Source organism: Lissotriton helveticus, chromosome 2_1 (assembly GCF_964261635.1).
Source record: "Lissotriton helveticus chromosome 2_1, aLisHel1.1, whole genome shotgun sequence".
Taxonomy (NCBI): Eukaryota; Metazoa; Chordata; class Amphibia; order Caudata; family Salamandridae; genus Lissotriton; species Lissotriton helveticus.
This window is the reverse complement of record NC_136059.1, coordinates 608,801,447-608,829,251: the sequence shown is the minus strand read 5'-3', so window position 1 is coordinate 608,829,251 and position 27,805 is coordinate 608,801,447. Positions and strand designations below refer to the sequence as shown.

General features: G+C 46.3%; 1 protein-coding gene across 2 annotated transcripts in view; it reads right to left on the bottom strand.

Annotated features, from left to right (window-relative positions):
* Positions 1 to 27,805, bottom strand: part of RASGRF2 (Ras protein specific guanine nucleotide releasing factor 2) — a 1,720,695-nt gene that overhangs the window by 711,487 nt on the left and 981,403 nt on the right. For both annotated transcript variants that reach the window (XM_078675315.1, XM_078675317.1), the window contains exon 12: positions 2,109 to 2,245. In XM_078675315.1, the coding sequence (XP_078531441.1) occupies positions 2,109 to 2,245 (137 nt within the window). The remainder of the gene's footprint in view (positions 1 to 2,108; positions 2,246 to 27,805) is intronic.

Below are 27,805 nucleotides of genomic sequence, written 5' to 3'. Positions count from 1 at the left end.
CACAAATGTACCTCAGACAGTAGTATCACAAAATGGCTGTGGTTTCCTCTCATTTGACATATATACATAACCAATTAACTTTCATCACACACAAATACAAAACCAAAGTAACATTTTAATTGGTTCTAAATTTCAACACTTTCAAATGTGTTTTCCCCATGCAATTTTCCATAGGACATTTACATACGTCTACAGCCTGAATGGCTGAACGGAATTACACCAAACTTGACAAAATGGTACATCAAACCTAAGAGGTCAGGAAGGATCTACTATGCCCCCTTATGGTCATTTCCCCCTTCGCTTTGGCCTCCTCTTGACTCTCGATCCTACCGAGAGACAAGATGGCGGCCGCTACGGACTGTTTGGAATGTTGACAGACGCCGGAGAACCAATCAGCTTCGCAAAGCTCCGTAACGCGAAAAGTACGCGAAGCGGAGCGCTGTTACAGATATATATCTTTTTTTGAACGTTAATTTCTCAAAATCCACTGGAGCACATATATTGAGACCTAGCAATGGCACATCGGGCTACCAGTCCCTAATATTTTGCCAAGTTTCGTGCAAATCCATTCAGCCGTTCGATTATTATTATTATTTTTTTTTTTTGCCCCGCGGAGCCCTTTTAAAACCTCCACATCAAACGTAGGGGGTCAGCGAGGATCTACTATTCCCCCTTATGGTCATTTGCCCCTTCGCTTTGGCCTCCTCTTGTCTCTCGATCCTACCGAGAGACAAGATGGCGGCCGCTACGGACTGTTTGGAATGTTGACAGACGCCGGAGAACCAATCAGCTTCGCTTCACAAAGCTCCGTTGCGCGAAAAGTCTGCGAACCAGAGCGCTGCCCGGTCCGCTGTTACAGATATATATCTTTTTTTAAACGTTAATTTCTCAAAATCCACTGGAGCACATATATTGAGACCTACAAAAGGCACATCGGGCTACCAGTCCCTACAATTTTGCCAAGTTTCGTGCAAATCCATTCAGCCGTTCGGGCTAAAAGTGAGGCCAACCGCCCTATGGAAAACTCAATGTTAAAAACACGTTTTGGGACCCCCCTTTTTTCTCGGCCCCCACTGGACGAACCCCCCCCAAATTTTCAAGGGCTGCTCAGAAACAAAATGTGCCATTTTCCTGAAAATTTCAGCCAATTCCGTCCACAAACGCCAAAGTTATTAGACATAGAATTTTCAAAAAACCCATAGAGAAAAAATCCTAACTATATATACCTACTGGCGACCGCCAGTAGGTAATGTATATGTGTATATATATATATATATATTGTGTTTGTAGCAATAGGCAAAGCATTAAAAATAAACTATGCAATAGTGTATTAACAGTGCCTTCTTTAAGAAAGCTGCAGGGAGAAGCACCTTTGTGACTTCCGTCAGCTAGTGCAACTCTCTGCGAAGCCCCTGTAAGCAAAGTCAGATTCCATATTTCAAGTTCAACATACTAAAACACCCTTAAGGCGTTCCCTATAGTGGGTTTAGCACAGCAATCCTCGCTTTAGTTCACATATGCTTACCGCTTTACATCTCACAATGACACTCCGATATGACATGCTAGTAAAAAAAGTCTATCAGAGCACATCTTCCTGACCACTTCTCTCACCAAACATGCCTGCTCAGGACAATGAGTTGTAAACAAAATATCAGACTGGACAGCCCAGTGCAGTAACCATATAAATAGATTATTATCATATGAAATATCACAAACAGACCTGCAGAATTGCTCAAAGTTTCACGCACACCAAAAAGTCTTGAAGAGCACGATTGACTCAACCTAATATAAACTTATTTTGACTTGTACTTAAGTGATTGTCTATTTACTTACTTTTATACTATCGCGCACCTTCCTCTGATGTGTCTATAAAACTTACCTTTTGTCCCTAAGATTTGTCCTGAATTTTCAACTTCTGTCCAGAATTTTTGTCCTGAATTTTGACTCTTTGTCCTGAATTTTTAAACTTACTGTCCTGAATTTGCACCATTGTCAGTTGGTCACTCTAACTGGCACAATTCTGTTCATTCCTGCCACTGCCCTACACTAAAACACATTGAGCAATTGTCGATGTATCTATCCACAGTACAGCTGTTAGAGTCCATTACCTGACTTATGTCGCTGGTCCACGCAGCTTTTTCCTGCCGAGATGGAGCCAGGAGCACCACAGTGAATGGAGGCACATCAGCGGCTTCTACCACAATCTTAAAATCTAGATGTCCGAACACATGCACCGCACCTTTTTCTAAAAAGCAATCAAAAAAATCAAACAATCAAAATCTGAAGAGAGCCCTTATCAGCAGAATTGTAGAATACAAGCACTTGTCAGGTGGCCCAGCCAATCACGACGTACGTATTTGAAAATATTAACAGATGCTGTATCACTGATACTGTAACAACTTAATCTCACTTTGGCAATTTACAGGGTAATGATCTTTGCAATCTGGAGTGAATGCCTCCCACCAGCTGATTAATGAAAAATACTGATGAGTTTTGCCTTAAGGAGATTTTTTTTGTAACTTCACAGCTGGAACAGTAGGAACGTAGCTCAGTTTTTCAGCTGCAGAAAACAATTGGTGTTCCAAGCCCATTGTGAGATACTGAATATTGTATTCTTTCAAGTTAATAATGGACAAGTTACTTACCTTCGGTAATGCATTATCTTGTAGAGACTCTATCTTGCTGCATATTCCTTACCTTCGAATTTCTGAGGCATCAGGCTGGATCCGGAAACTTTTATACCTTGCGCGCCACGTCAGGTGGCTCCATTCGGCTCTGCGTGACGTCGTCTGCAGCGTCAGTTATGACTTTGTAGTGCCGATACGTGGACGTCAGTACTTTTCGTATTTTCCACGCCAGAAGCGCAGAGCCATGAAGAAACTGACTTTGACGTGTGCAAAACTAGGGCCCTGAAAGGGAGAAAAAACAACTTTAGTCCTACCACATCAGTCCGCAAAGTGGGGAGGCATGGTGGGGATGTAAAGAATCTGCAGCTAGATAGGGTCTCTACCAGATAATGCGTTACCAAAAGTAAGTAACTTGTTCATCTGATAAAGACTTCTGGCTGTAGATTCCTTACCTTTGTATCAGATACCCGAGCCATACCATTCCGGCGGTGGGTTGGGGACTCATGATCGAAACTAAGAAGTCTTGCAGGACTGAATGGGCATGTGCCCATTCCTTTGCACTTGACCATCAAGGCAATAATGTTTTGCGAACCTGTGCAATGATGCCCACGTTGCTGCCTGGCAGATGTTTTGGACTGGGACACCAAAGCCAAGGCTGTAGTCACCGCCTTTCCCCTGGTGGAGGGGGCCCTTAATCCCTCAGGGGGCTGCCTCTTCGCCAAGGCATAATAAAGTTTAATGCAAAGAACGACGCAGTGAGAGATGGTCCCTTTCTGCACTGCCCTTCCCTTCTTTGCTCCCAAATACCCCACAAAAAGTTGGTCTTTCACCCGGAACTCTTTTGTGCGGTCAAGGTAGAACAACACGCTCTTTTTGGGTCCAGTCGGAGGAGATGCTCCTCTTCCTTAGAGGGATGTGAGGGAGCAAAGACGGTTGGCAAAGTAATGGACCGACCCAGATGGAATGGGTCACCACCTTTTGTAAGAAGGATGTCCTGGTGCGAAGCACCACCTTGTCCAGAAAGGACATAAGATAAGGAGGCGAGCTGGATAATGCCTGTTATTCACTCACCCTCTGGGCCGATGTAATCGCCAGCAAGAAGGCTGTTTTGACGGACAACAGCCGGAGGGGTCAATTATGCAAAGGCTTTGAAAGGAGCGCACATCAGAAAAGTGAGGACCAAAATAAGGTCTCACTGTGGCATAACAAAGAGCGTGGGTGGAAATAAGTGAGCCAGCCCTTTCAGAAATCTATTAACAATAGGAGACTTAAAAAGAGAGGGCTGGTCTGGCAGCCGCAAAAAAGCAGACAGAGCAGAGAGGTAACCCTTGAGAGTTCCCAAAGCAGAGCCCTGCTGGGCAAGAGTTAGAATGAATAAAAGGACAGTAGAAAGAGGAACAGAAAGAGGGTCAATAGACCTTTATGTACAATATAATCCAAATTTCTGCCAACAGCAGGCGTAACCGTCTTAGTGGAGGGCCACCTGGGCGCCAGAATGACGCTACAGACTTCAGGAGGAAGTTCAAAAGCTATGAACTGTTGGCGCTCAATCTCTACGCATGGAGGCACAGAGTTGACAGGTTCGGGCAGAGAACCCTCCACTGCTGCTGCGACAGAAGATCCTCCCAAAGGGGCAGCCTGATCGGAGGGTCGATACTCATGATCAGAAGTTCTGGATACCAGACTCTCCTTGCCCAGTCCGGTGCCACCGGATTGACTTGGGCCAAGTCGCTCCTGATCTTCTTCAGAACCCTGGGCAGGAGTGGTATGGGCGGAAAGGTGTACACCAGGCCTGAGCACCACTCGCTACGAAACGAGACGCTGAGCGATAGCACCTTGGAAACCCCAGCACGTAATACTGCTGACATTGCGCATTCTCTACAGATTCAAACAAATCTAACCAAGGTTTTCCCCACTGCTGAAAGAGACCATGTGCCACCTCCGACTGGAGACGCCATTCGTGATCCTAAAGGCATTGTCCGCCCTGGTGTTCAGAGAACCTGCCAGGTATTGAACCACCAGGGATATGCCCTGCTGTTCCAGCCATGACCAGAGACGCAGGGCCTCTCAACAAAGGGTCCTTGACCCCCCCCCGCCCTGCTTGTTGCAGTACCACATGACGGTGGTGTAGTCGGTCAACACCTGCACTAGCTTCCCGTTGACAGACGGAAGAAATGCTTTCAATGCCAACAGAATCGCTCGGAGCAAGTTTATGTGGAGCCCCGTCGCCGCCGGAGACCAATGGCCCCTGATCTCCACCTCTCCCGTGTGGCCGCCCCATCCCAGAAGTGACACATCCGTCACAACTGTGAAATCTGGTTGGGGAAGGAAGAGAGGTCTGCCATTGACCCAATCACGGTTAGTTAACCACCACTGCAGATCCTTCGCAATCAATTTCTTCTGAGATCTGAACCACATCGGTGAGATTTCCCCGATGCTGGGCCCATTGGAACTTCAAGTCCCACTGCAGAGCCTGCATACGCCATCTTGTGTGTCTTACCAACAGGATGCATGAGGCCATGAGACCCAACAGCCTTAGAGTCAACCTCACTGACATCCAGGATAGAGGCTGAAACATCAGAATCATAACCTGAATATCCTGGACTCGCTGCTCGGGATGATAAGCCCCAAACTGCATTGTGTCCAGAACAGCTCAGATGAAAGGGAGCAGCTGAGAAGGAGTCAGGCGTGACTTCGGCATGTTGAAACAGAACCCCAGCGAATGCAGAAGGTTCACCGAAGTCTGAAGGTGGGAGACGACTGCCTGGGGCAAAGCTGCCTTCAACAGCCAGTCGTCAAGTTAGTGGAAGACTGACTCCTCTAACCAGGGCAGATGAGCTGCAACTACCTCCATCACCTTGGTAAACACCCGAGGGGCACTGGTAAGAGTGAAGGGGAGCACAGTAAACTGAAAGTGCTCCCAGCCCACCTTGAACCGCAAGTAACGCCTGTGGCCCGGCTGGATGGGAATGTGAAAATACGCATCCTGCAGGTTCAACGCTACCATCCAGTCTCCTTGGTCTAGGGCAGACACGACCTGAACCAAAGTGAGAATTTTTGAATTTCTCCTTTTTGAGGGAGATATTGACAGTCCGAGGATTCAAAATGGGCCAAATCTTCTTGTTTTTCTTCAGAATCAGAAAGTAGCGGGAATAACAGCCACTCTCTACTGCTGAACCTGGGACCCTCTCTAAAGCTCCTTTGGCAAAAAGAGCTGTAACTTCCTCTTGGAGCAACTTTAAGTGATCCTCTGCCAGCCGTTACTGACTTAGCAGAATAGGAGGAGGAAAAGAAAGGAAAGGAAGAGAATAGCCCTCCTGGTTTATCTGCCTGACCCACTTGTCTGTTGTTATGGATCTCCAGTGGGGGAGATGATGACGAATTCTCCCACCCACTGGAGTAGTGTGGTCCTGCAGAATCAGCCTAGGAATGCTTGGAGGCTGTGGCTGCTAGGGGCAGTGTGGTAGACGACTTCTGACCTCCATTTCGAGGACAGAATGTACTGCGTCCACGTGCGTCTTGGGCGGTCTGAGCAGGATGGTGGCTAGGATAGGGTTGACCCGGCTGGAAACCCCTTCCGTAGCCATGAAAGAGGCGAAAGGAAGACTGGCCACGAGGAGTGGAGGAGAGGCCCAAGGATCTAGCAGTAGCTCGAGAGTCCTTGAATCTGACCAGGGCTGAGTCTGCCTTTTCCCCAAAAAGGCAGGTTCCATCAAAGGGCATGTCCATCAAATTGTCTTGGACATCCCCAGAGAAGCCAGTTGTACGAAGCCAGGCGTGGCGTCTCGGGGTCACCACCGTTGAAATCGGTCTGCCCAGCGAATCGGTCGTGTCTAAACCACACCGTATAGTGAATTTTTCTGCATCTCTTCCATCCTTGCCAGCTTGGGAGAGCACAGCCCAGGCCTCCTCCGGGACTTGTGGCAGCACCTGTGTAACCGTCTCCCATAGACAGTGGTAGAAATGGCCAATTAGCACACGGTATTCACCGACCACAATGGCAGACTGGAGGAAGAAAACATCTATTTCCTATCCGGAGCGGCGGATGGGAATGCGCTTTGGGAGGTAGAGGCCTGCACCACAAAACTTTCTGGGGTGGGGTGTTGGATGAGGAACTTTGGGTCACCCGGAGCTGGGCAATGGTGGCGTGCACTAGTCCTATTCACAGGAGCCCCTGTGCTAAGCGTGGACCATGTTCCTAGAAGGACGTCCGTAAGTGCCTCATTAAAGGACAATAGGGATTCAGAAGTGGAAGCCCCAGGCTGAAGCACTTCGGTCAGGAGATTAGTCCTGACCTGCACTGAGGGCAGCTCCAGTGCTAGGACCTCAGCTATCCTCTTAACCACTATGGCATAGGACCCCCCCTCCTCCGTAGCCACTATAGGCGGAGAGAGCATGCGAGTGTCAGGGGAAGTATGCAGAGCACTGGCTTCCCCTAGTTGCCCATACCAGTCCATTGACTCCTCAGAGACATTATGGTTCTCAAGAGGGTCTACAGACTTCTCCCATTCCTCTTCTGAGCCCAGCACATCCACAAAGTGCTCAGGCAACAATATAGAACCCCAGGGATCTGTCGATGTCGGAATCGGCTCCGTGTCATCGGGGATGAGGATGGGGCTTGAGCCACTGACGGGCATCTGCGACGTCGTAGTCACCGACTTCGGATTCGACGCCGGGGGCGGCTCCTCCATTAGGGCAGAGGAGCGCTGCCCCACTGCTTTCGCGCAGTCCAAGACGCAGAAAATAAAATGGTATTTTAAATACCATTTTATTTTCTGCTTCTCGCGCTGCGTGAAAGCAGAAGGCAGGGGTATGCCTGGTTGGGGGTGGGTGGGAGGATATGCCTGCCTGGGGCGGGTGTGTGGGTTGGCGGATCGGGAGGAGTGGCTTGCACCACTCTGAGTACCCTGACTGTTTAAAGCTGTCATGCATACTCTACATTTTCTCTATGCAGGCAGCCTACATAGAGAAAATGGCCTCCTTACAGGTGCATGGCTAGGCGCTGTCCAAGACTCTGCACCAATCACAGCGCTGCTATTGCAGCGTTGTGATTGGCTTACAGGAGGGGAGGGGGCATGCCTGTTCCTGTTCAGGAGCAGGAATATGCTGGACCAGCCCAGGAGCAGAGGCGGCGCAGGACTGGGGTCAGATAAGTTTTATTTTTATTTGACCCACACCCGCAGTAACACCCGCGCAATAACCCCCGCGCGACCCCTCCACCCACGAGAATTGCGAGCCGCGACTGGCCGGGGAAAATCGCGTTGGCTCGACCGGCGCCGATCCAGATCCGGGATCGGATCCCTGAGGCCCCACCAGCGCCGTGGCCGGAGCCGATGACGTCAAACCTGATGGGGCCCCATCCGACCCCGTGGGGGCAGAGGGCTCACCAACGGGGTCGTTCCGTTCAAATACGCCTCGTAATATATTGCCTCGTAAAACTGTTTCATTAGAGCGGGTGTCACTCCGGCTCTCGGAAAGGTGGAAAGCACGAAGTTGACTCTGGCTGTGGCTCCGCAAAATCGTGCTTAGAGCGCCAGTGCTCCTTACCTTTCTCAACAACAGACACCAGTTGATGTGAAGTCGAAGTCCGCTCGGTATTCTTCTTCTTGTGCCTCTTCCCCGAGTGTGCAGAGGACCTCGAATGGGAGAGAGAGGACTTAGGGCTCCGTGAGCAATCCCGCAATCTCCTCTTCTTCGAACGGGACCGTGACCTCCTTGGAGTCTCGCATGGCAGTGTCGACTGCCGGGCCGCAAACAACTTTATCGCTTGCTCCCTCAAGGTCTTCGTCCGAACACGACCTCGTATCATGGTTGCGTTCAACACACCAAAGACATACTCAGTGGGGATCGATGACCGACATCATGTGGGAACAAGTCTCGCATGGTTTGAAACCTGAATTTCTCAAAGACATCCCTTGCACACGAAGTCAAATCCAAAAATATCAACAAAAGTTGAGAAAAAACCTGCCAAAAAGCACCAGAGGGGTAGCTTTTCCCGGACTGGTGCTTAACTGGCACGGAAAGTAAAGAACTGACGTCCGCGCGCCTGGGTGGCGCCTATATAGGCACAGCGATGTCATATTCGACACTACCGATGGCTTCATGCCGAGTCGAATGGAGCCACCCGACCTCGGGCACAAGGGGTATTGCTCAGCAAAAGTTTCCAGATCCAGCCTGGCACGTGGAAAATTCAAAGGTATGGAATCTGCAGTTAGAAGTCTTTATCACATAGTGATGTTTAGGACAACCTCGTATTTGTGAATTATCTGCTCGTAAATTCACACCAGGATGGCGAATTTACACGTAATAGCCTGACTCCTAGCCTGACTACCGAGTGTAAAAAGTTCCAAGTCACGTCTTTGTGTCCTAGCTCTAGCTGTAATAGACAAAGATTGGGGTAGGAGTTCTGCATGCATAGGCATTAGAGATAGTAGAAGTTCAGCAAAGTGTGCATACCTTTTGCATACATAAGCAGGAGTCCCTAGGCAGTGGCGGCTCCTCTATGGGGGCGTTTGGGTGCCACCCCCCTGCTTTCTCGCCGTGCGAGAAGGCAGAAACAAATGGTAGTTATTGCCGTAATAACTACCATTTGTTTCTGCCTTCTCACACCGCGAGAAAGCAGAAGTTCCTGGTTGGGGGTGGGCGGAGTTGCTCGAGGGCAGGGGGGAGTGGCTTGCCCACTGTTGTTAATACTGACTGCTTGGGCAGCCTGAGGCCACCCAAAGAGTCATTATGAACAACAGTGGACAAACCACTCCCCCCTGCCCTCGAGAAACACCGCCCACTCTCCCTGTTCTCTCTGTATGCTGCAGCATACAGAGAGAAAATGACGCTGGTGGGGCAGCGGCCGCACCAATCACAGTGCTGCTGCGGTGGAGGGAGGCTGCCTGCCGCCTTCCTGATGACGTGCATGCAGAGTGCTGCAGGAATTGAAAACCAGGACGGCGGGAGTTGGGAGTCTCGGAATGGTAAGTTTACTTGATTTTATTTTTTTCCATTAAACCCCTCCCGCCTCCCCACCATCCCTTCCGCAGCGCAACGACCTCACGACCCCATTTCCACCCCCACCACTCGCCCGTAATGCCGGCCGCAACTGTTTTAGGCATCTAGTCAGGGAGTTTATAGGCCCTGAAGAATAGCTGAGTGATCCTTAGAGGCATATTTGAAACAGCTGAAACATGTTTGATGATTTGCAGTTTGATATATAAACCTTTACGTATATCAGACACATACTCTGTGACCACTTTAAACTATGACATTGGTACTATCTAAATAAAGAAGACCCCTAGTAATTTTTAAATAAACTGGATCCATTATGCGCCTGCACAGAAGAAAAGCTTCATAACGATCTCCCATTCAAGTGATATTTACCTACCTGAGTGAAGGGAGGTGATGATGAAGCATGCCACTACTATTCGTGGGTGAGGTGTTTTCTCTCTGTTTAGGTGTAGATGAGAGAGGGAAAGTAGTCTGTCTCAGAGATCTCACCACTTCCATTTCAGAGGTAGAGCGCCTGTCTGTATTATCATGTTCACCAGTGCAGCATATTATACAACGGCATGCACAACAGTGGAGGGATAAGTTACACAATCTGGTTGCATATCCAGGCTCATTAAAATGTTAAAATGTTAGCACGGTACAAGAAATATTATAGTTTCTTGACTCCAAAATGACTTATTGTTTGTCACATTAAGGGTTTGAAATGTGTCAGATTGGCTCTCACAGCAGTGTTTAGCATGTGCCAGTTGTCGTATTTATTGTGTAATATGTCAGCTGTCTTACACGCTGAAACCTTTAAAGTGATATATGTTGTGACGGCAGTGTGGAAGGTCATTATAACTTCCCTGAATGGCAGGCAGAGAGCCAAAGACGTGTCATCGAGCTTTTAATGTCTGTTTAGTGGTAACAGGGTCCTAGTAATCCAGGGCCGAGAAGAAGAGCTGCAGATAAAGTGGAACCAAGCCCAAGAGAAACAAGTCCATCTGAGTTGAAATGTACTTATGAGTTTATTTTTTTACTTACAGAGTGGACACTACAGACATCAGTCTCAAGGCGCACACGTTTGCTTTTTAAATGGATGTATGTTTTTCATTATTATTATGAAATGTATGAATCGAGTATCACTTCTTGCTTTTGTATTTTTGTACTTTTGCTTTTTTGTATTTTATTGTCTAGAGCCTCTGATAGTCTGCAACTGTTATGGATCACTGATGTGCCCAATCGTAGTGAAATCGTTTTGGGGCAAATGCATACAGTATTTTCTCAGTAGATAACAGGTTACAGTGCCACCTACTTTGCCCACGCACGGCAGGACACTTGGTGTGAACAATCAGGAGAGGCCTAGAGTTAAAAGGCTAGAGCCTAATGGCTGGCTTGTTGAAGTTACTCTTAGAACCTCAATCTCAAAACGAGCTGAGCTTTCTCATGATTTTTGCTTTCCTGCCCGCCCTCTTACCTCGTTGTTCAAGCCTACCCACTCAGAAGGGAAAATGTATTAAGAAGAACGCTTTCTCAGTGCAGGCACTGTCATGTAAGATTAATGGCTGAATTGTGCAGTGTTAATTCAGGAAACCGGTGATCAATCTCGGCTACCTCACCTCAGTTGAACAAACTGTCGGATGCTAGGTTCACTCGCTTATTACATTGGGGTACAACTTTTTCCGCCTCTCCACTTTCAAAATCCACCAGCCGCCACTGTCCCTAGGAGTATAACGGGTGTGCACGGGTGCAAGCTCGTGCGGGCATTCATGCATATGTGATGTGCACTTCCAAACATACTTCTGAATGACCCAGGCATTAGCGGTACAGCAAGTGTGGCAGCGCTTGTAAACTGCCTTTTTCAGATGATGTGGGTGTGGGGAGAAAACACATTAAAAAAATCGTCATACTCTCTAAAATGTATTATTTAACCCTGTAAACACAATACATTTAGGCACTATACGACTTCACACACATAGATTTAGGCAAAATCGATATAGGTCAACATACCCCAAAACATCGTAACTTTCCAATTTGTGAATCAGGTAAAGAGGTTGATGGAACAGGGATTCGCACGTATAGCGCCTTGCTTGTACTCATGAACCTCAAATAACCCTAATAGTATTAATCAACCTGTTTGTCTTATTAATTTACCCCTTATTCTGACATTTTGGGTATCCGAGTGATGCTTGCCTATGTGTTTACTAATCCCAATACGCTTGCTACTCAAGATGGCTGCTGCTAGACGGGAATTTCTTCTGCGCATGCTTCGGTCATACCCATGTGACGTGACGTACTCGCAGTTCTGGTGGGAAACTCTTTGCACTTGCGCAGTAGAACTAAAATGGCTGCTTTGTGTCCTCACATGCCCGAAGCTTGCATCGCTGCTTTCGCTGTGCTGTTTGTTCTGCATTAATCACTGAGGCTATAGTTATTATAAAGTAATGGGAGTAGTATAGTGACTCATGGTATACAGTGCATTTTTTTTTCTGAGTTCTATAACTGTCCTTTTCTATTTTATGGTACATTGCGAAAAGTGGCCTGCCTTCCCTTGCCGTACTCCAGGTTGCTTGAAACTGAGTCTGCGCGAGATGTGCGAGTCTCCCGAAGCAGATGACCTTCGAAATACTGCCAAGGAGCTGACTGACTGAGAAGATGCTCAAAACAGCAAGAGAGTGAGGGAAAAGAGGCACTCTTAATCCCCGGGGGAATATACTCAATAACAATGAAAGAGTGACTACTAAGAACGCACTAAAAGAAACACACAGATGTTTTTAAAAGGACCCTCACTCACCAACCTGGTTGGTGACATGCTTCATCATAGGGTCCCCACCGGATCAGCCGAGTGCCGTTCCGGTGTGCTACGACGCCTGCAATTGCAGCGAAGCAGGTTGTAATTATGTGCTAGTGCAAGTGATGTTGTGCAATTTAAGAAGTAACCAAATACTCCCTGAAAGATACTTTATTTTAGGTGATCTGGTTACTGATAAAAACAAATGACGGATCAGTGCCAGCTAGACGATGAGGCTTGGAGATCCGATAAAGTGTGATAATTGGTCGACATGAACATGTTTCTGCTTGTGTATTTAAAGCATGTTCTGCTAAGCATTCATCAGGACCTTATAAATGTGAGACCATGGCGGTATACCCTCGCTAAGGCGTACCCTGACCTCTGGTCGTGTGTGATCGATAAAACTCACGGTTTTACCATGAACAATGCACAAGTTACTTCATGGAACACAGACAGGGGGCCCGATTAGAAGTTATCCGAATTCTCAGGGTCCCACCAAGTGCCTAACCGTGCACGTCTGGCTCCGAATATTCATGACTGAATGAATGACTGAGAAGATGCTGATGAGAATCTAACCTTACGAACTCTAGTCGCATACATTGAATTTGTGGAAAAGAACATGTATTGTTGTACATCATGAGAACCTGAAGTTCGAGGGGCGGTCTTGAAAATGCAAATATTGAGCTTGAGAAAGTCAAATCCTAGGTGGTGTGATGACCTGTCCTTTCGTTTGCCCAATCGAAATTGGGGATCGTTAAACTTGCAACATTTGGGGGGTGGAACACTGACCTGAAAACAGTATAACTAGCCTAGGTTAGTTAGAGAAATTGTCCGACTTGTCCGAATAGCTGACCTGTCACTGACCCTACGCACTCAATAGCTGATTGAAACAGAGGTGCTGCAGAGCACTCTGTCCGACAAACTCACCGACCCAATCGAGGTTTTGAGAACCTAAGTGCTGGCGAAGCACTTTGCTGGGGAATTCGAGAACCCAATCGGGGTTTTGACTGATAGCCGCAGAGAGGGTGCAGCGCAGGCGTTGCAACTGAACTGCGGGTGCTGGTCTTACCTTGGTTGTCCTGTCCTGATCCTAATCTGGTTTTCCTGTCCTGGGTTTCCATTCTGCACCTGTTGGCCTACTGGCGACTGCATTTCCTTGGGTTCCTACTGTCCATAACTGACCCGTGGCCAGGGTTGGTCTCCGCACTGTTCTAGGTAAATATAAATCTGTGCAGGAAATACACTCACGTTCTTTTCTTGCTTTCTGAATCTACTAAAGTCTTATTTGCACATTGTTCATTTTCTTACCCTCCCTGTGCTGACTAACAATAAATTTCAACATTTGCTGTTTTACTAGCATGTTCCATTTTTCTTCCCATCCTTTAAGTCAATGGTGAAATACTGCTCATGAAATATAGATGTTCCCTTTCTCTACCCGTCTTTTAGCTGAATATAATTGGTTGCTGTGATTTATTAGCGTGTTCCATTTTTCCCTACCTATTTAGCTACATGGTTATTTCTAATTCTTCAGTACTAAATAAAGTTCTTTTGTCTTACCCACCTTCTAGGGGTACTCAAACTGTGATATGCTAGCATGTTCCTTATCTTTCCCGTCCTTTAGACACATCATATTCAAGTCTGATTTCTGGAAAATTTCATCCTAGTATGTTCCCTGTTATACCTTCTCTTTAGAGTTCTAAATGGTTGGCATAATCTATTTTGTACATGGTTATACGCTCTTTATGATTTCGGTTATCGATAGTTTGCTCACTGTAAATCTTTTGCTTTCTGACATTGACGAGAACTAGATAAAGGTTTTCAAAACTTCCCGAGTCTGTGGTTATTATAAAAGAGTGCAAATATTATAAATGTTATTGTATTTTGGTGACTGCTTATCTTTTTCAGCCAGATCCCTGATCCATTGTGATCATAGGTACCTGTGACAAGGATTGGTAAGTCAGGTACATTGGAAATAAATAGGAATTAACTGGGTTACTGGTAGTAGAGTATAGGTTACCCGATTAATAAATATGGTAAATTGAATTTATGGGCCCAAGTGTGTATATGGTGAAATTGTTGGTCGGGTGACCAGCGCGATCTATCAGTAATTTTCTGGTAGCAGAATGATGGTTAGGGACTCGTTAAAGATAGGTAGATACGTAAACTGCTGCTAACTGTGAAGGTAAAATTGCTGCTAAAATATTGATCGATCAAATGTAAAATTGTTTTGCCTTGAAATGTTATGAAATGCTTTTGAAATTTTTTTTCGTTGAAATACTGCTATATTGATTTATGTACTAATAAACTCGTTAGTGATTGTTATATGTTTGTCTGGAATCCCCGGGGGCAGAAATAGCGAGTGGTAGAATAGAAGCCATGTCGCAGTAAGGTCAGTTGCTCGAGGAAAATTGGTGCGGGTTGGGCAGAACTGGAAGCACTAATTAGGGTTTTCTGTATAAATGTATGAATAAATGATAGCAAAGAGTTCGCTGGCAAAACGTCTATTGTGATATCACCTAGTAAGGGTCACACGGAAGGAGTAGCAGGTTCATCTGAGCTTGATTGTTAGCAAAGGGGTTCACTGGTGAAACTTTTGGCTTAGTATATATCCCTGAGTGGATGAGTCTAAGGAGTAGCAGGTTCTCTAATGCTTGTGTGAAGAGTAGGCAGAAGGGATCTACTCGCAGTATATGAAAAGTAAACAGAAGGGATTTACTTGCAGAGAAACAAATGTTTTCTTTCTAGACACTCGAGTACAGTGGCAAATGTTTTTGCGTAGTAAAGTAAACAGAGCACTTGCACTTTAAATAAAGAATTACGATACCTTGTGAAGGAGGGAGTCAGTTGCGGAGCTGCGCTGATGTCACTCAGTGCCGCGCTGGTATTGGTCGAGGCAGCGGGCGTGTAGCTGAGATAGAATTGTAAAGGAGGGGTGAGCACAGAAGCGTGAGAACTCGTTTCACGAGAAACGCCGCACACCTATTGGTTGAAATTGTTTGAAATCGCGCATTTGATTGGTTGCAGAAAAATAAAAGACGCATTTGTATTGGAAGTGGTTTTGTAAACAAAAAATTATTTGCGAAAAAGTATATGTGGTATCCAACTCATCCAGAGATTCGACCTGACCCAAGATATCAAGGTTTTGCGAGGGATCAGTGGAAATCAGCTAGATATAAGATTATGTACGGAAGCAAGAGAAAAATGACATTTGTAGACAAAGTAAAGAATTATTTCAAGAAAGACAAGCCTATCAAAACTAGAGAAGGAGTTATCATTCCACCACCTAATACTCCCGCATCATTTATGTTATTCGACAGAGGCTACCATGCTTGTGTATGGTTGGAAAATTGGGTGGAATATACTAAAGATGACGGAATTTTGGCATTTCCTTTAGAAGGGACATTTAATAGCAGAATCTTGTTCAACCTGAGAACCCGAATGAATGATTTGCATCCCAGACCTAGACTAACGCAATATGAGGACTTAGAAGAATGGGAAATAGAGGCTTTTGAGCGAGACAGACCCAGAATTGACAAAGGGTTAGCAAAATGTTATCCGAAGGTACAGAAAGAAACCCGAGAAAAAAGAATGAAAGAATGGAGACAAAACCTGATGGAAGAAGGACTGTACCCTGTATTAACCGTAGAAGAGCCCGTGGGAGGGAAAAGGACAGAGAAAACAAAACATTTAATGACCAGTGGTGATTCAGACAATGAGTATCTGGAGGATTTGATAATGAAGAATTCACCACCTTATAATGAGGAACCAAGATCCCTAAGCACAAGAAATCCATTCCTGAAACCTAATTATGGTGAGGGACCAAGTATGACAAATCCAAGTGCCCCGAGTTATGGCCCTTCCTTAATTCCGCGGATAGTACATGAGACCTCCATGGATAAGGTACTGCAGGATAGAGAGCGAGAGGCTTTAATTAAACAAAGAACTGAACTAATCCAGAAAATCTCCCAATTGAATACCAATCCTGAAGCTTTGACAATCCCAGTAACTATTGGACCAGTTGTTCCTTTGTACGGGGATAAGCAAAGTAGTCCGAAAACTCCAATCATAACTCCATCTGTAGTACAACCGAGAAAAGAGCCATTGATAGTAGATGATCAGGCAAGTGAATGCGAGTCTGTGATTTCCTTGATGGATTTGCCGATAAGGGAACCAGAAGGGAGTTCACAGAGGAAAAACACTCCTTTTACTTCGAGAGAAGATCAGATTGAGTCATCTTCCGGTACTAGAAGTGCTACGGTAGTGACTCCTGAAGAAATAGACAGATGGACCCGAGAATTAGAGAAACCCAATCCTCAGCCAAAACCATTGGATATATACAAACTGAGAATAGAATTAGAGGAACTGATGGCTGGAAATGTGGGGTTTGACAGACTGAACACCCTTAGTGAAGAGGAATTGTTATTCATTTGCAAAAGTATAACCCGTAATACCAGAGTGTATCATGAAAAATTAATGGACATCGCAGCTAGTATGGGAATAGACATTAGCAGATCTTAAGTTTTGCAAAAACCCTACAGAGCAGAGTTCTCAGACAAAGATTTAGAGAACATGAATGTGTCAGGGAAAAAGGTACAGATAAGAGAATTGCTAAACCTGTTACAGAAATGGGGAGATCTAAAGAAATGGAAAGCCAGGTGGGCCAAGAAAAAGGAAGACAGCAGATCAAAGCAAATGACATGTGAATATGTCTTGAAAGAAGCAGAAAAGGTGGAAAAATTATATCCTATGCGAGAATTGCCAGGTGGAGGATATGTACATGTTCCATGGTCCCGACAGGATATTGTGTCCTTTACAAATGACTTCCCAAAATTGCGAGAAAAACCTGTAGAATGGTACAGACAGGTCGAGAGATTTGTGAAAGTTCAAAAATGCCTCCTGAAAGATCTAGATGGTTTCTTTGACATTGTAGTTCCCGTAGATTTATGGACAGAATGTAAAATTGCTGTTGATTGGCCTTGTGAAGAATACGCCAGAGACCCAAAGACAGGGGCTCCTTCATTGGATGTGATGAGGAAATACAACCAGGTAATGTTGTATTTGAAATGAAAGGTGCCTGCAAAAGAAACTGATTTGACCCGAATAGATAGAACTACCCAAAATCGAGATGAAACTGTGCATTCATACTATGAACGACTGTTACAGGTGTTCAAAACATACAGCGGTCTGGACAACATTGAGATGAAGGAAATGACCCACTTCATTTATCGATGTGTGTTAGGGTTAAGGCCTGAGATTTCACAGTGGATCAAAGACAATAAAATTTGCTTGCAAGCTAAGCCAATTGATGAAGTCCTTAAATATGCTAAATACTGTGAAGATGAGCTAGAAGACAAACGAAAAGAACTGAAAGAAAAGGTCATGTGGGCACAGGTAAAATTAGCAGAGCACCAAGAGCAGCAGATGAATAAAATGACTAATAATCAGAGTCAGGGCCCTGGAGGTGGGGGAAAACCGAGAGTAAAAATGAGTCGAGAAGAGGCACGAAAGAAATTCCCATGTCACGGATGCGGTAAGATAGGATACTGGAGAGACGAGTGTATGGCTGTACAGAATGGTAATGTGCAAATTAATTATTTGAATCCACAGACACAGAATGAGACTCCACGGAAGACCCAGCAGCAGGTAAAACAGAATCAGTTGCCTCGTGCACCTAGGCCAAATTATAGGAGCAAAACACAACAGAGTGAATACACTGCAGGTTGGGAAGGAAGGGAGGATAGAAATGCAGCAACTTCACAATTTCGGTTAAATGACACGTTTCTTTGTGACGACACCTACTGACGGTGCCTGAGGGGGGAGGACGAGGAGTGCGTGCTTGGCGCATCCTTGCCGGTGGACCAGTCAGGGCCATACATTGAAGGAAAGGTTGAAGGAAATGACGTCACCTTTCTGTTGGACACTGGTGCTACCCGTTCTACTGTGACAAGAGCAGACGTTCCAAACCTACCCCTCTCGGGAGAAGTGATCCAAGTAGTGGGCGTTTCTAATCAGCTAATTAGTACCCCAGTTACAGAACCTATGGGGATTAAAATTGGGAATTTTAAAGAGATGCATAGATTTGTTGTTTGTGATTCCAGTCCTGTGAACCTACTAGGACTAGATTTGTTGTGCAAAATGAATTGCACTATCTTTTGCACTCCAAATGGCTTCGAAATTCAGACCCCAGATGAAGATGGAATATACAAATTAATGTTAGCAAGACCGGACTCAGAAATTAAAAGACTGACAATATAGGACTTACCTGAAGAACTCCAAGAGGACAGTGAAACCAGAGGTATGGGATTTTACTGGAAAAGATGTAGGATTAACGGCAAATGTTGACCCAATTAAAATAGCCATAAAAGAAGATGCAGTCTACCCAAATACCAAGCAGTACAAAATGAGTGCAGAGGTGAAAGCAGGAGTTGCTATTGAAATCAAACGGTTGCTAGAAGCAGGCATATTGCAAGAAGTATTGAGCAGTCCTTGTAACTCACCGATAAGTTCAAGTTCAAGTTTAGCATTTGTATAGCACACTACTCACCCAGAGGGTCTCAAGGCGCTTGAGGGAGGGGGGTACTTTACTTATCGAATATCCAAGTTTTTAGTTGTTTTCTGAAGGAGAGGTGGTTCTGTGTAAGGCGGAGGTGGGTGGGGAGAGAATTCCAGGTTTTGGCCGCTAAGTGGGAGAAGGATCTTCCCCCCATGGTGGATCTATGGATGCGTGGAATTGCGGCGAGGGCTTGATTGGACGATCATAGTTGGCGGGTGGGGGTGTAAAAGGACAGGCGCGTGTTGAGGCATTCGGGTCCTAGGTCGTAGAGGGCTTTGTGTGCGTGGGTGAGGAGACGGAACGTTATTCTCTTGTTAACGGGGAGCCAGTGGAGGTCTTTCAGGTGATTGGAAATGTGAGCTTGGCGGGGGATGTCTAGTATGATTCTGGCTGAGGCGTTTTGGATGCGTTGGAGTTTTTTCTGTAGTTTGGTTGTGGTTCCGGTGTAAAGGGTGTTTCCGTAGTCCAGTCGGCTTGTGACCAGTGCGTGGGTGACCGTTTTTCTTGTTTCGGTGGGGATCCAACGGAAGATTTTTTTGAGCATACGTAGGATGTTGAAGCATGATGATGAAACGGCGTTGACTTGTCTGGTCATCGAGAGGGAGGAGTCCAGGATGAAGCCCAGGTTACGTGCGTGGTCCGTGGGTATGGGTGCATTTCCTAGGGCCGGTGGCCACCATGAGTCGTCCCAAGCGGAGGGGGATGAACCTAAGATGAGGACTTCCGTTTTGTCCGAGTTCAGTTTTAAACGGCTGTTCTTCATTCATTCGGCTACTTCTTTCATCCCTTCGTGTAGGTTGGTTTTGGCGGTGTTTGGGTCTTTGGTGAGGGAGAGGATCAACTGGGTGTCGTCTGCGTAGGAGATGATGTTAAGGTTGTGTTGGCGCGCGATGGATGCGAGGGGACTTATGTATACGTTGAAGAGGGTGGGACTGAGTGAAGATCCTTGTGGAACGCCGCAGATGACTTCGGTGGCCTCTGATCTAAAAGGGGGAAGGCAGACTCTCTGGGTTCTTCCGGCGAGGAATGAGATGATCCAGTCCAGTGCTTTTCCTTGTATTCCTACGTTGCTGAGGCGTTGTGTAAGGGTGCTGTGACAGACTGTGTCGAAGGCTGCTGAGAGGTCAAGTAGGATGAGGGCAGCTGTTTCTCCGTTGTCCAGTAGAGTTCGAATGTCGTCTGTTGCTGCGATGAGGGCGGTCTCGGTGCTGTGTTTGGCTCGGAAGCCGGACTGTGAAGGGTCGAGGGATTTGTTGGAGTCGAGGAAGGCGGCGAGCTGACTGTTGACGGCTTTCTCAATGACTTTGGCAGGGAATGGGAGGAGCGAGATGGGGCGGTAGTTCTTAAGTTCAGTGGGGTCTGCTGTGGGTTTCTTCAGGAGGGCGCTGAGTTCGGCATGTTTCCAGCTTTCCGGGAAGGTAGCGGAGTTGAGGGAACAGTTGATGACGTCTCGGAGATGGGGTGCGATAATGGAGTCTGCTTTGTTGAAAATATGGTGGGGACAAGGGTCGGTAGGCGATCCAGAATGGATGGAGTTCATCAGTCGGAAGGTGTCTTCAGTGGTGATTGGGTTCCAGGCGCAAAGGTTGTTGGAGGGGGGTTTTAGTTCGGAGGTGGGTGGGGTGGACTGGTCTCTGGACTGGTTTTCAAAGCTGTTATGTATGTCAGCGATTTTGTTGTGGAAAAATGAGGCTAGGGAATCGCAGAGGTCTTGGGAGGGAGTGATGTCGTTGGTGCCGGCGGTGGGGTTGGTAAATTCTTTGACGATGTTGAATAGTTCCTTGCTGTTGTGGGCGTTGTTGTCGAGTCGATCCTTGAATGCTGATTTCTTGGTGGAACGGATCAGTTGGTGGTGTTTGCGGGTGGCGTTCTTGAAGGTGGTCAGGTTGTCAGTGGTTGGGTTTTTTCTCCAGTTTTTCTCGAGGGTGCGACAGAACTTCTTAGATTTCTTAAGGTCGTCGTTGAACCAGGGGGCTTTTTTGATACCTTGTTTGATTTGATGTTTTTTCAAGGGTGCTAAATCGTCAGCGCTGTGGGTGATCCAATGTGTGAGGTTGGTGGCTGCGAGGTTTGGGTTCGATGATTTTGCAGGAGGGTTTTGGAGAAGCGATGTGAAGAGTTGGTCGGTGGTAATTTTGTTCCAGTTTCTGCGGGGAATTGGTTGAGGGTGGTTGTGGGTCGTAGTCTTTTTGTAGTTGAAGTGGACGCAGCTGTGGTCTGTCCAGTGGAGAGCTGTGGTGTGATTGAAGGAGATGTGCTTGCTGGAGGTGAAGATTGGGTCGAGCGTGTGCCCGGCATAATGGGTGGGGGTGTTAATAAGTTGTCTGAGTCGGAGATTGGCGAGGTTGTCCAGAAGGGTGGTAGTGTTGCTGTCGTTGTTCTTTTCCAGGTGGAAGTTGAGGTCTCCCAGTAGAATGTAGTCCTCGGAGGGGAGGGCGTGTGGGCTGATGAAGTCAGTGATGTCTTCGCTAAATTGTGAGCGGGGTCCTGGTGGCCTATAGATGAGGGTGCCTCTGAGTGTGGTCTTGGGGTCGGTGTGGATCTGGAAGTGGAGGTGTTCGGCGGCAGCGAGGTTTTTGTCGGAACTGGTCGTGATGCGGATGGTATTCTTGTGGACGATGGCGATGCCTCCTCCAGTCTGGTTGATGCGGTCCTTTCGGATGATCTGGTAGCCGTCCGGGATGGCTATGGCGATGTCAGGTGCCGATGAGGCGTTCATCCAGGTTTCTGTTAGAAAGGCGACGTCCGGCGATGTGGTGTCGAGTAGGTTCCAAAGGTCAATGGCGTGTCTGTGGACCGAACGGGTGTTGAGCAGGATGCACTTCAGGTGGTTAGTGTCGGAGATCTGTTTGGAGTTTGTGGATTTGGTGTGGGTCCTGATGCAGTCGAACTTGCAGGAGTGGCAGGTGAAGGGTCCATGGGTGTGTCCTGGGGCGGCTTGGAAGCAGATAGGGAGTCGGCCGGGGTTTAAGTGCTGAGAGGGTTGAGGCGTCGTACGTTATGCGGGTGGAGTGGATTTTGCGAGGACCAGGGGGTTTGGCGCTGGGCGCGGTCCAGGCGCGGACGGGCATAGCCGGGCTTACCTTTGGCGCGCCTTTGGCGCGCATGGTGCGCGACCGCTGCGCGTGGACGCTGCACGTAGGTTGTTCTGACATAAATGGATAGTGGGGGGGTGGAGCGAGAGAGGGTCAGCTGGGAGGCGAGCGGGGTGGAGAGAGGGGCTGGGAGGCAGAACAACAAAATGGTGGCAGCAAAAACAAAAGCTAAACAGCACAAGCAGGGCTCTGGTAATGTAAACAATGCGAGCTTTGCAGTAAGCGCTACGAGATAGTCAATCACCAATCAAAATATGCAAAGTGGGCTATGCGCTATAGCGCTATGCTACTACTCAGGCACTATTAGATTTTTAATGATTAAGAACGCTATCAGAGGGAGCAGAGCACAATAACGTGATGGCAGCCAAGAGCAGTGAAGCGCTAGGATACCGGTGCCAGGGAGAGTGGGGAGCGACCGCTTCTGAGCCAGTCAGGACGGTCACAGCGCAGGATCATGCGGGTCAGTCCTGTACTTTCAGTGGGAGGGAGGGTCAGCTGGGAGGCGGGAGCGGGGTGGAGAGAGGGGCTGGGAGGCAGAACAACAAAATGGTGGCAGCAAAAACAAAAGCTAAACAGCACAAGCAGGGCTCTGGTAATGTAAACAATGCGAGCTTTGCAGTAAGCGCTACGAGATAGTCAATCACCAATCAAAATATGCAAAGTGGGCTATGCGCTATAGCGCTACGCTACTACTCAGGCACTATTAGATTTTTAATGATTAAGAACGCTATCAGAGGGAGCAGAGCACAATAACGTAATGGCAGCCAAGAGCAGTGAAGCGCTACGATACCGGTGCCAGGGAGCGTGGGGAGCGACCACTTCTGAGCCAGTCAGAACGGTCACAGCGCAGGATCAGGCGGGTCAGTCCTGTACTTTCAGTGGGAGGGAGGGTCAGCTGGGAGGCGGGAGCGGGGTGGAGAGAGGGGCTGGGAGGCATAACAACAAAATGGTGGCAGCAAAAACAAAAGCTAAACAGCACAAGCAGGGCTCTGGTAATGTAAACAATGCGAGCTTTGCAGTAAGCGCTACGAGATAGTCAATCACCAATCAAAATATGCAAAGTGGGCTATGCGCTATAGCGCTACGCTACTACTCAGGCACTATTAGATTTTTAATGATTAAGAACGCTATCAGAGGGAGCAGAGCACAATAAAGTAATGGCAGCCAAGAGCAGTGATGCGCTACGATATCAGCAGAGCAAATAACGTGATGGCAGCCAAGAGCAGTGAAGCACTACGATACCGGTGCCAGGGAGCGTGGGGAGCGAACTCTTCTGAGCCAGTCAGGATGATAATTGGCATAAAGAAACCTAGTGGTAAGTACAGGGTCGTACAGGACCTGCGCAAGGTTAATAAAATCGTAGTTCCTTGCTGTCCTGTCGTGCCAAATCCTGCAGTGATTCTATACCAAATACCATGGAATGCTGGATGGTTTACCGTCATTGACTTATGTCATGCATTCTTTTCGATTCCATTACATCCAGACAGCAAATTTCTTTTCTCATTTGAATTCGACAGCCATGTATACGTCTGGAATCGTGTTCCTCAGGGGTACACGGAAAGCCCTTCTATCTTTAATCAAATTTTAAAAAAGTGCCTTGAAACTCTAGTATTGCCCGGAAAATCAGTCCTGGTGCAATATATAGACGACCTCTTGGTGGCGTCTAAAAGCAGGAAAGACTGTGTTGTCGACACCAATGCCTTACTAAACCATTTAGGTGAAGGGGGACATAAAGTGTCGCCAGAAAAACTGCAGTTCTGTACCTCTTCAGTAAAATATCTGGGCACCAGATAGAGAGAGGTATCAGGAAAGTTACCACAGAAAGAATTAGAATAATTCGAAACATGGAATTACCAAACACCCAGAAAGATATCAGAATGTTTCTTGGAGTTATAGGATACTGTAGACAATGGATTGTGGGATTTGCAGTCCTAGCAAGACCATTGATAAAAATGACAAAGAAAGGAGCAAAAGATCCTGTGGAATGGGATGACGAAAGCATGACTGCTTTTGTAAAATTGCGAGAATGTCTGTGTACTGCTCCTGCACTAGGAATGCCTGACCATTCAAAGGATTTTGCACTCTTCTGTGACACCCGAGATAATTGTGCACTTTCAGTCCTGACCCAAATTCATGGTTTGACCCGACGTCCAGTGGCATATTTTTCTTCCACATTGGACCCAGTAGCAGCTGGATTACCTGGATGCTTGAAAGCTGTAGCTGCAACATGCACGAGTCTTGAACAGAGTGAGTCCATTGTGATGGGACATCCAGTAACTGTGTATGTTCCACATTCTGTTGTAATTTTGCTGACAAGAACTAAAACTCAGTATCTCACACCTAGTCGGCTGACAAAGTATGAGAGAAGCTTTGTAGGTGCAGGAAACGTGACCATTGCTAGATGTAATATTTTGAATCCAGCTACCTTACTGCCTAATTCATTCGCAGCAGAAGTGAGGGAGGAAACTGAACATGACTGCATTGATTTGACCGAGTTTAGTACAAAACCACGCCCAGATATAAAAGAAGACCCTTTAATTAATGAGGATTATGAGCTGTTTGTAGACGACTCATGCATGGGACATGAGGAGGGAGGCCTAAGTGCTGCCTACTCGGTGTGTACTTTGGGAGGTCCAGTGGAAGCATCCTATTTACATGGAGTCAAGTCTGCACAAGTAGCTGAATTGGTTGCATTGACAAAAGCTTGTAAATTTGGGAAGAACTCAAAGATAACCATATATACTGATAGCCAGTATGGTTATGGGGTTGTGCATGACTTTGGCCAGTTATGGATGCAAAGGGAGTTCCTGACTTCTTCAGGCACCCCTATCAGAAATGGAAATTATGTGCAGGATTTACTGGAAGCAATCCAGTTACGAAAAGAATTGGCTGTGGTCAAGTGTGCTGCTCACAAATCTGGCAATGACAAAGTGACAGCAGGTAATCGATATGCTGACCAGTTAGCCCAACATTGTGCAAGATACAGAATAGCAATCAATATAAAGGATGGGGGAAACGGAAACAGCTGCCAACTTTTGATGCTAGAGGGAGTGAATACATGGGAGGAAGTGAGAGACTTACAGGACACAGCAGAGCCACAGGAAAAACAAAGGTGGAGAAACTTTGGTTGCCAGAGAGGGGTGGAAGATGGTGTCATTGTTTTAACTGGATGGTATGCCTGTGTTGCCAGACTGTCTGCTTGCTCCTATGGCTAGGTTGATACATGGAGACACACATTTGGGAAGAGATGCGATGATTCGCATGTTCCGCCAGACATGGTTTAATTTGAGATTCAGAAACATAGCAGAGGCACTCTGCCAGAGGTGTCTGGTTTGTCAGCAATTTAACCCCGGAAAGAAAACTTTGGTGTTACCAGGAAAAATTGGAAAGGCAGAGGGCTCCTTTATTCGATTACAACTAGACTTTATTCAGTTACCCCCTTGTCGAGGAATGAAGTACCTACTTGTCATTGTCTGCCTATTTTCAAAGTGGGTGGAAGCTTACCCTGCACGTAGAAATGACAGCATTACAGTAGCCAAATTATTATTTAGGGAGCTTACACCTCGTTACGGTTTCCCAGTCACGATTGAATCTGACAGAGGAAGTCATTTCCAAAATCAAATAATAAAACAGATTTGTGAAGCATTCAAAATCATGCAAAAACTGCACTGTGCATATCGCCCAGAGGCTTCTGGAGTGGTAGAACAACTGAATGGCATAATTAAAGCAAGATTGGGAAAAATGTGTGAATACACACAATTGGAATGGCCTGATGCTTTGCCACTTGTGTTGATGGGACTCAGAAGTATTCCAGACCGGAACACGGGCTTAAGCCCCCATGAGATACTAATGGGAAGAGCAATGCGGCAAGCATGGGTGCCAGGATACAAACTGATAAGCATATCTGATGATTTGGTACTAGAATACTGTAAAGAACTGGCTGACCAAGTGCGTACTATCTCTCACCAGGTTGGGGGAGACGCTGTCGCCATGCCAACGACTCCAGCACATGACCTGAATCCAGGTGACTGGGTTGTAATAAAGAAACATACTCGGAAAAGTTGCCTTGCCCCAAGGTGGGGAAAGCCACGACAGGTGATCCTAGTAACCACCACAGCTGTGAAGTGTGCAGGAGTACCTCGCTGGATCCATGCCAGCCATACGAAGAAAGTGACTGAACCTGAAGAAACTGAGGCTGAAGGTTGTGCAGCTGAGGGGTCCCAAGATATCGGTCCTGAAGTAGCTGAAGAGAAACAACCGAGCAGTCAAGATGATTGGATCCCAATAGTCGATCTGACTATAGATCCTGTGAGAACAAGAAGAAAAATCTATTTAGATAGACAGTGGGATAGTGAGGACGAGACAGGTATAGAAGAAGGTACTCAGATCATCGAAATCCAAATCAAATCTGATTCTGAGGAGGACCAGATAGGGAAAGAACAGGTAATTGACACTCCACCAAGAACACCTGAGCCAGGAGAGGGACAGACAGAAATTAGGGCGGAAGTTCAAGCAGAAGAAAATCAAGAGTTCGAAGAGCTTGAACAGGACCAGATAGAACTAGACAATTGTGTTCAGGAAGAAGAAAACAATACAAACCAAAATCAGCATACACCTGAACAAGGCCAGTTTAGGGACCAGGCAGAAGAAACTGATGAAAGACCTGGACCTAGTCAGTTAGGGTTAAATACTGAAGACAAACTTGAAACAAATGTGCCACAACTGAACGAAAACAAAAGAGTGTTTGAGGAAAGTCAAGAGACAGTACCAGTTAAAAGACTCAGAAAAGGTGACTCAGTACTTAGATTTGTAAAAAGACTAAGATTGTGATTAAAGACAATAAACGAAGAACCTGAGCAGATAAATGAAGTATCAAGTCAAACGGACCCAGCTGTAACAAAACCGAAGCGAAAAAGTGCTTGTATAAAGAAACTGAATAACAAGTACCAGAGTCCTGAGTGGATTTACTTTGTATTAGAAGAATTTGAAAATCTGGAGATAAGTGACGAAAGTGATGAAGAATTGATTGCTGACCAAGCTGAAGAAGAAGCGAAACCAACCTGAAAAGTTGCTCGAGTAAGCAAACTGTGCAGAGTTATAAAGAGGGGTTGAAGCTTCTTTTGAGTCAAAATGTCTGATTCTTCTGTGAATGGGAGACCGAGACGAAGTTGTTTAAAAACATGCTGCCAAGTGTGTTTATGTAGTGTAGCAATAGTACTGATACTTTGGATAGGACTAACAATAGCCATTCCTTCTATGATGAGTAAAGACCAGAACCTGTACCCAAATAATCACTTACCAGAGGATACTGTAGAACCACACACTAGAAATACACCACAAAGAGTAGATGCACCAGAGAAGCCACTTAGCCTTAAGCAAACAAAACTAGATTTAGAACCACCAGATGAGGAAGGATTACATTACAATAAAATCAGGAACAAAAGTCATTTAAATGTTTTCGCAAACCTGTTGGTACATTATGTAGAAGCTATGGAAATAGACGACTGTTATGTCTGTATGAAGCTGCCTACTTCGTTTGCTGAAGGTGTGACGTATCACCACTTGCCCTTAACCTATGGAATCTCCTGTAGTATACTAACTAGTTTATTTTATAGAAGAGGACCTTTACAGTATTATTACTCAAACTCTGATGTGACATTTTCTGAACTTCCTGTGCGAAGAAACCTGAACCTTGTACATACAACTAGGGATGTAGCAAAATACATGAGTGATTATTTTCTAACTGTAGGTAAAATAAATA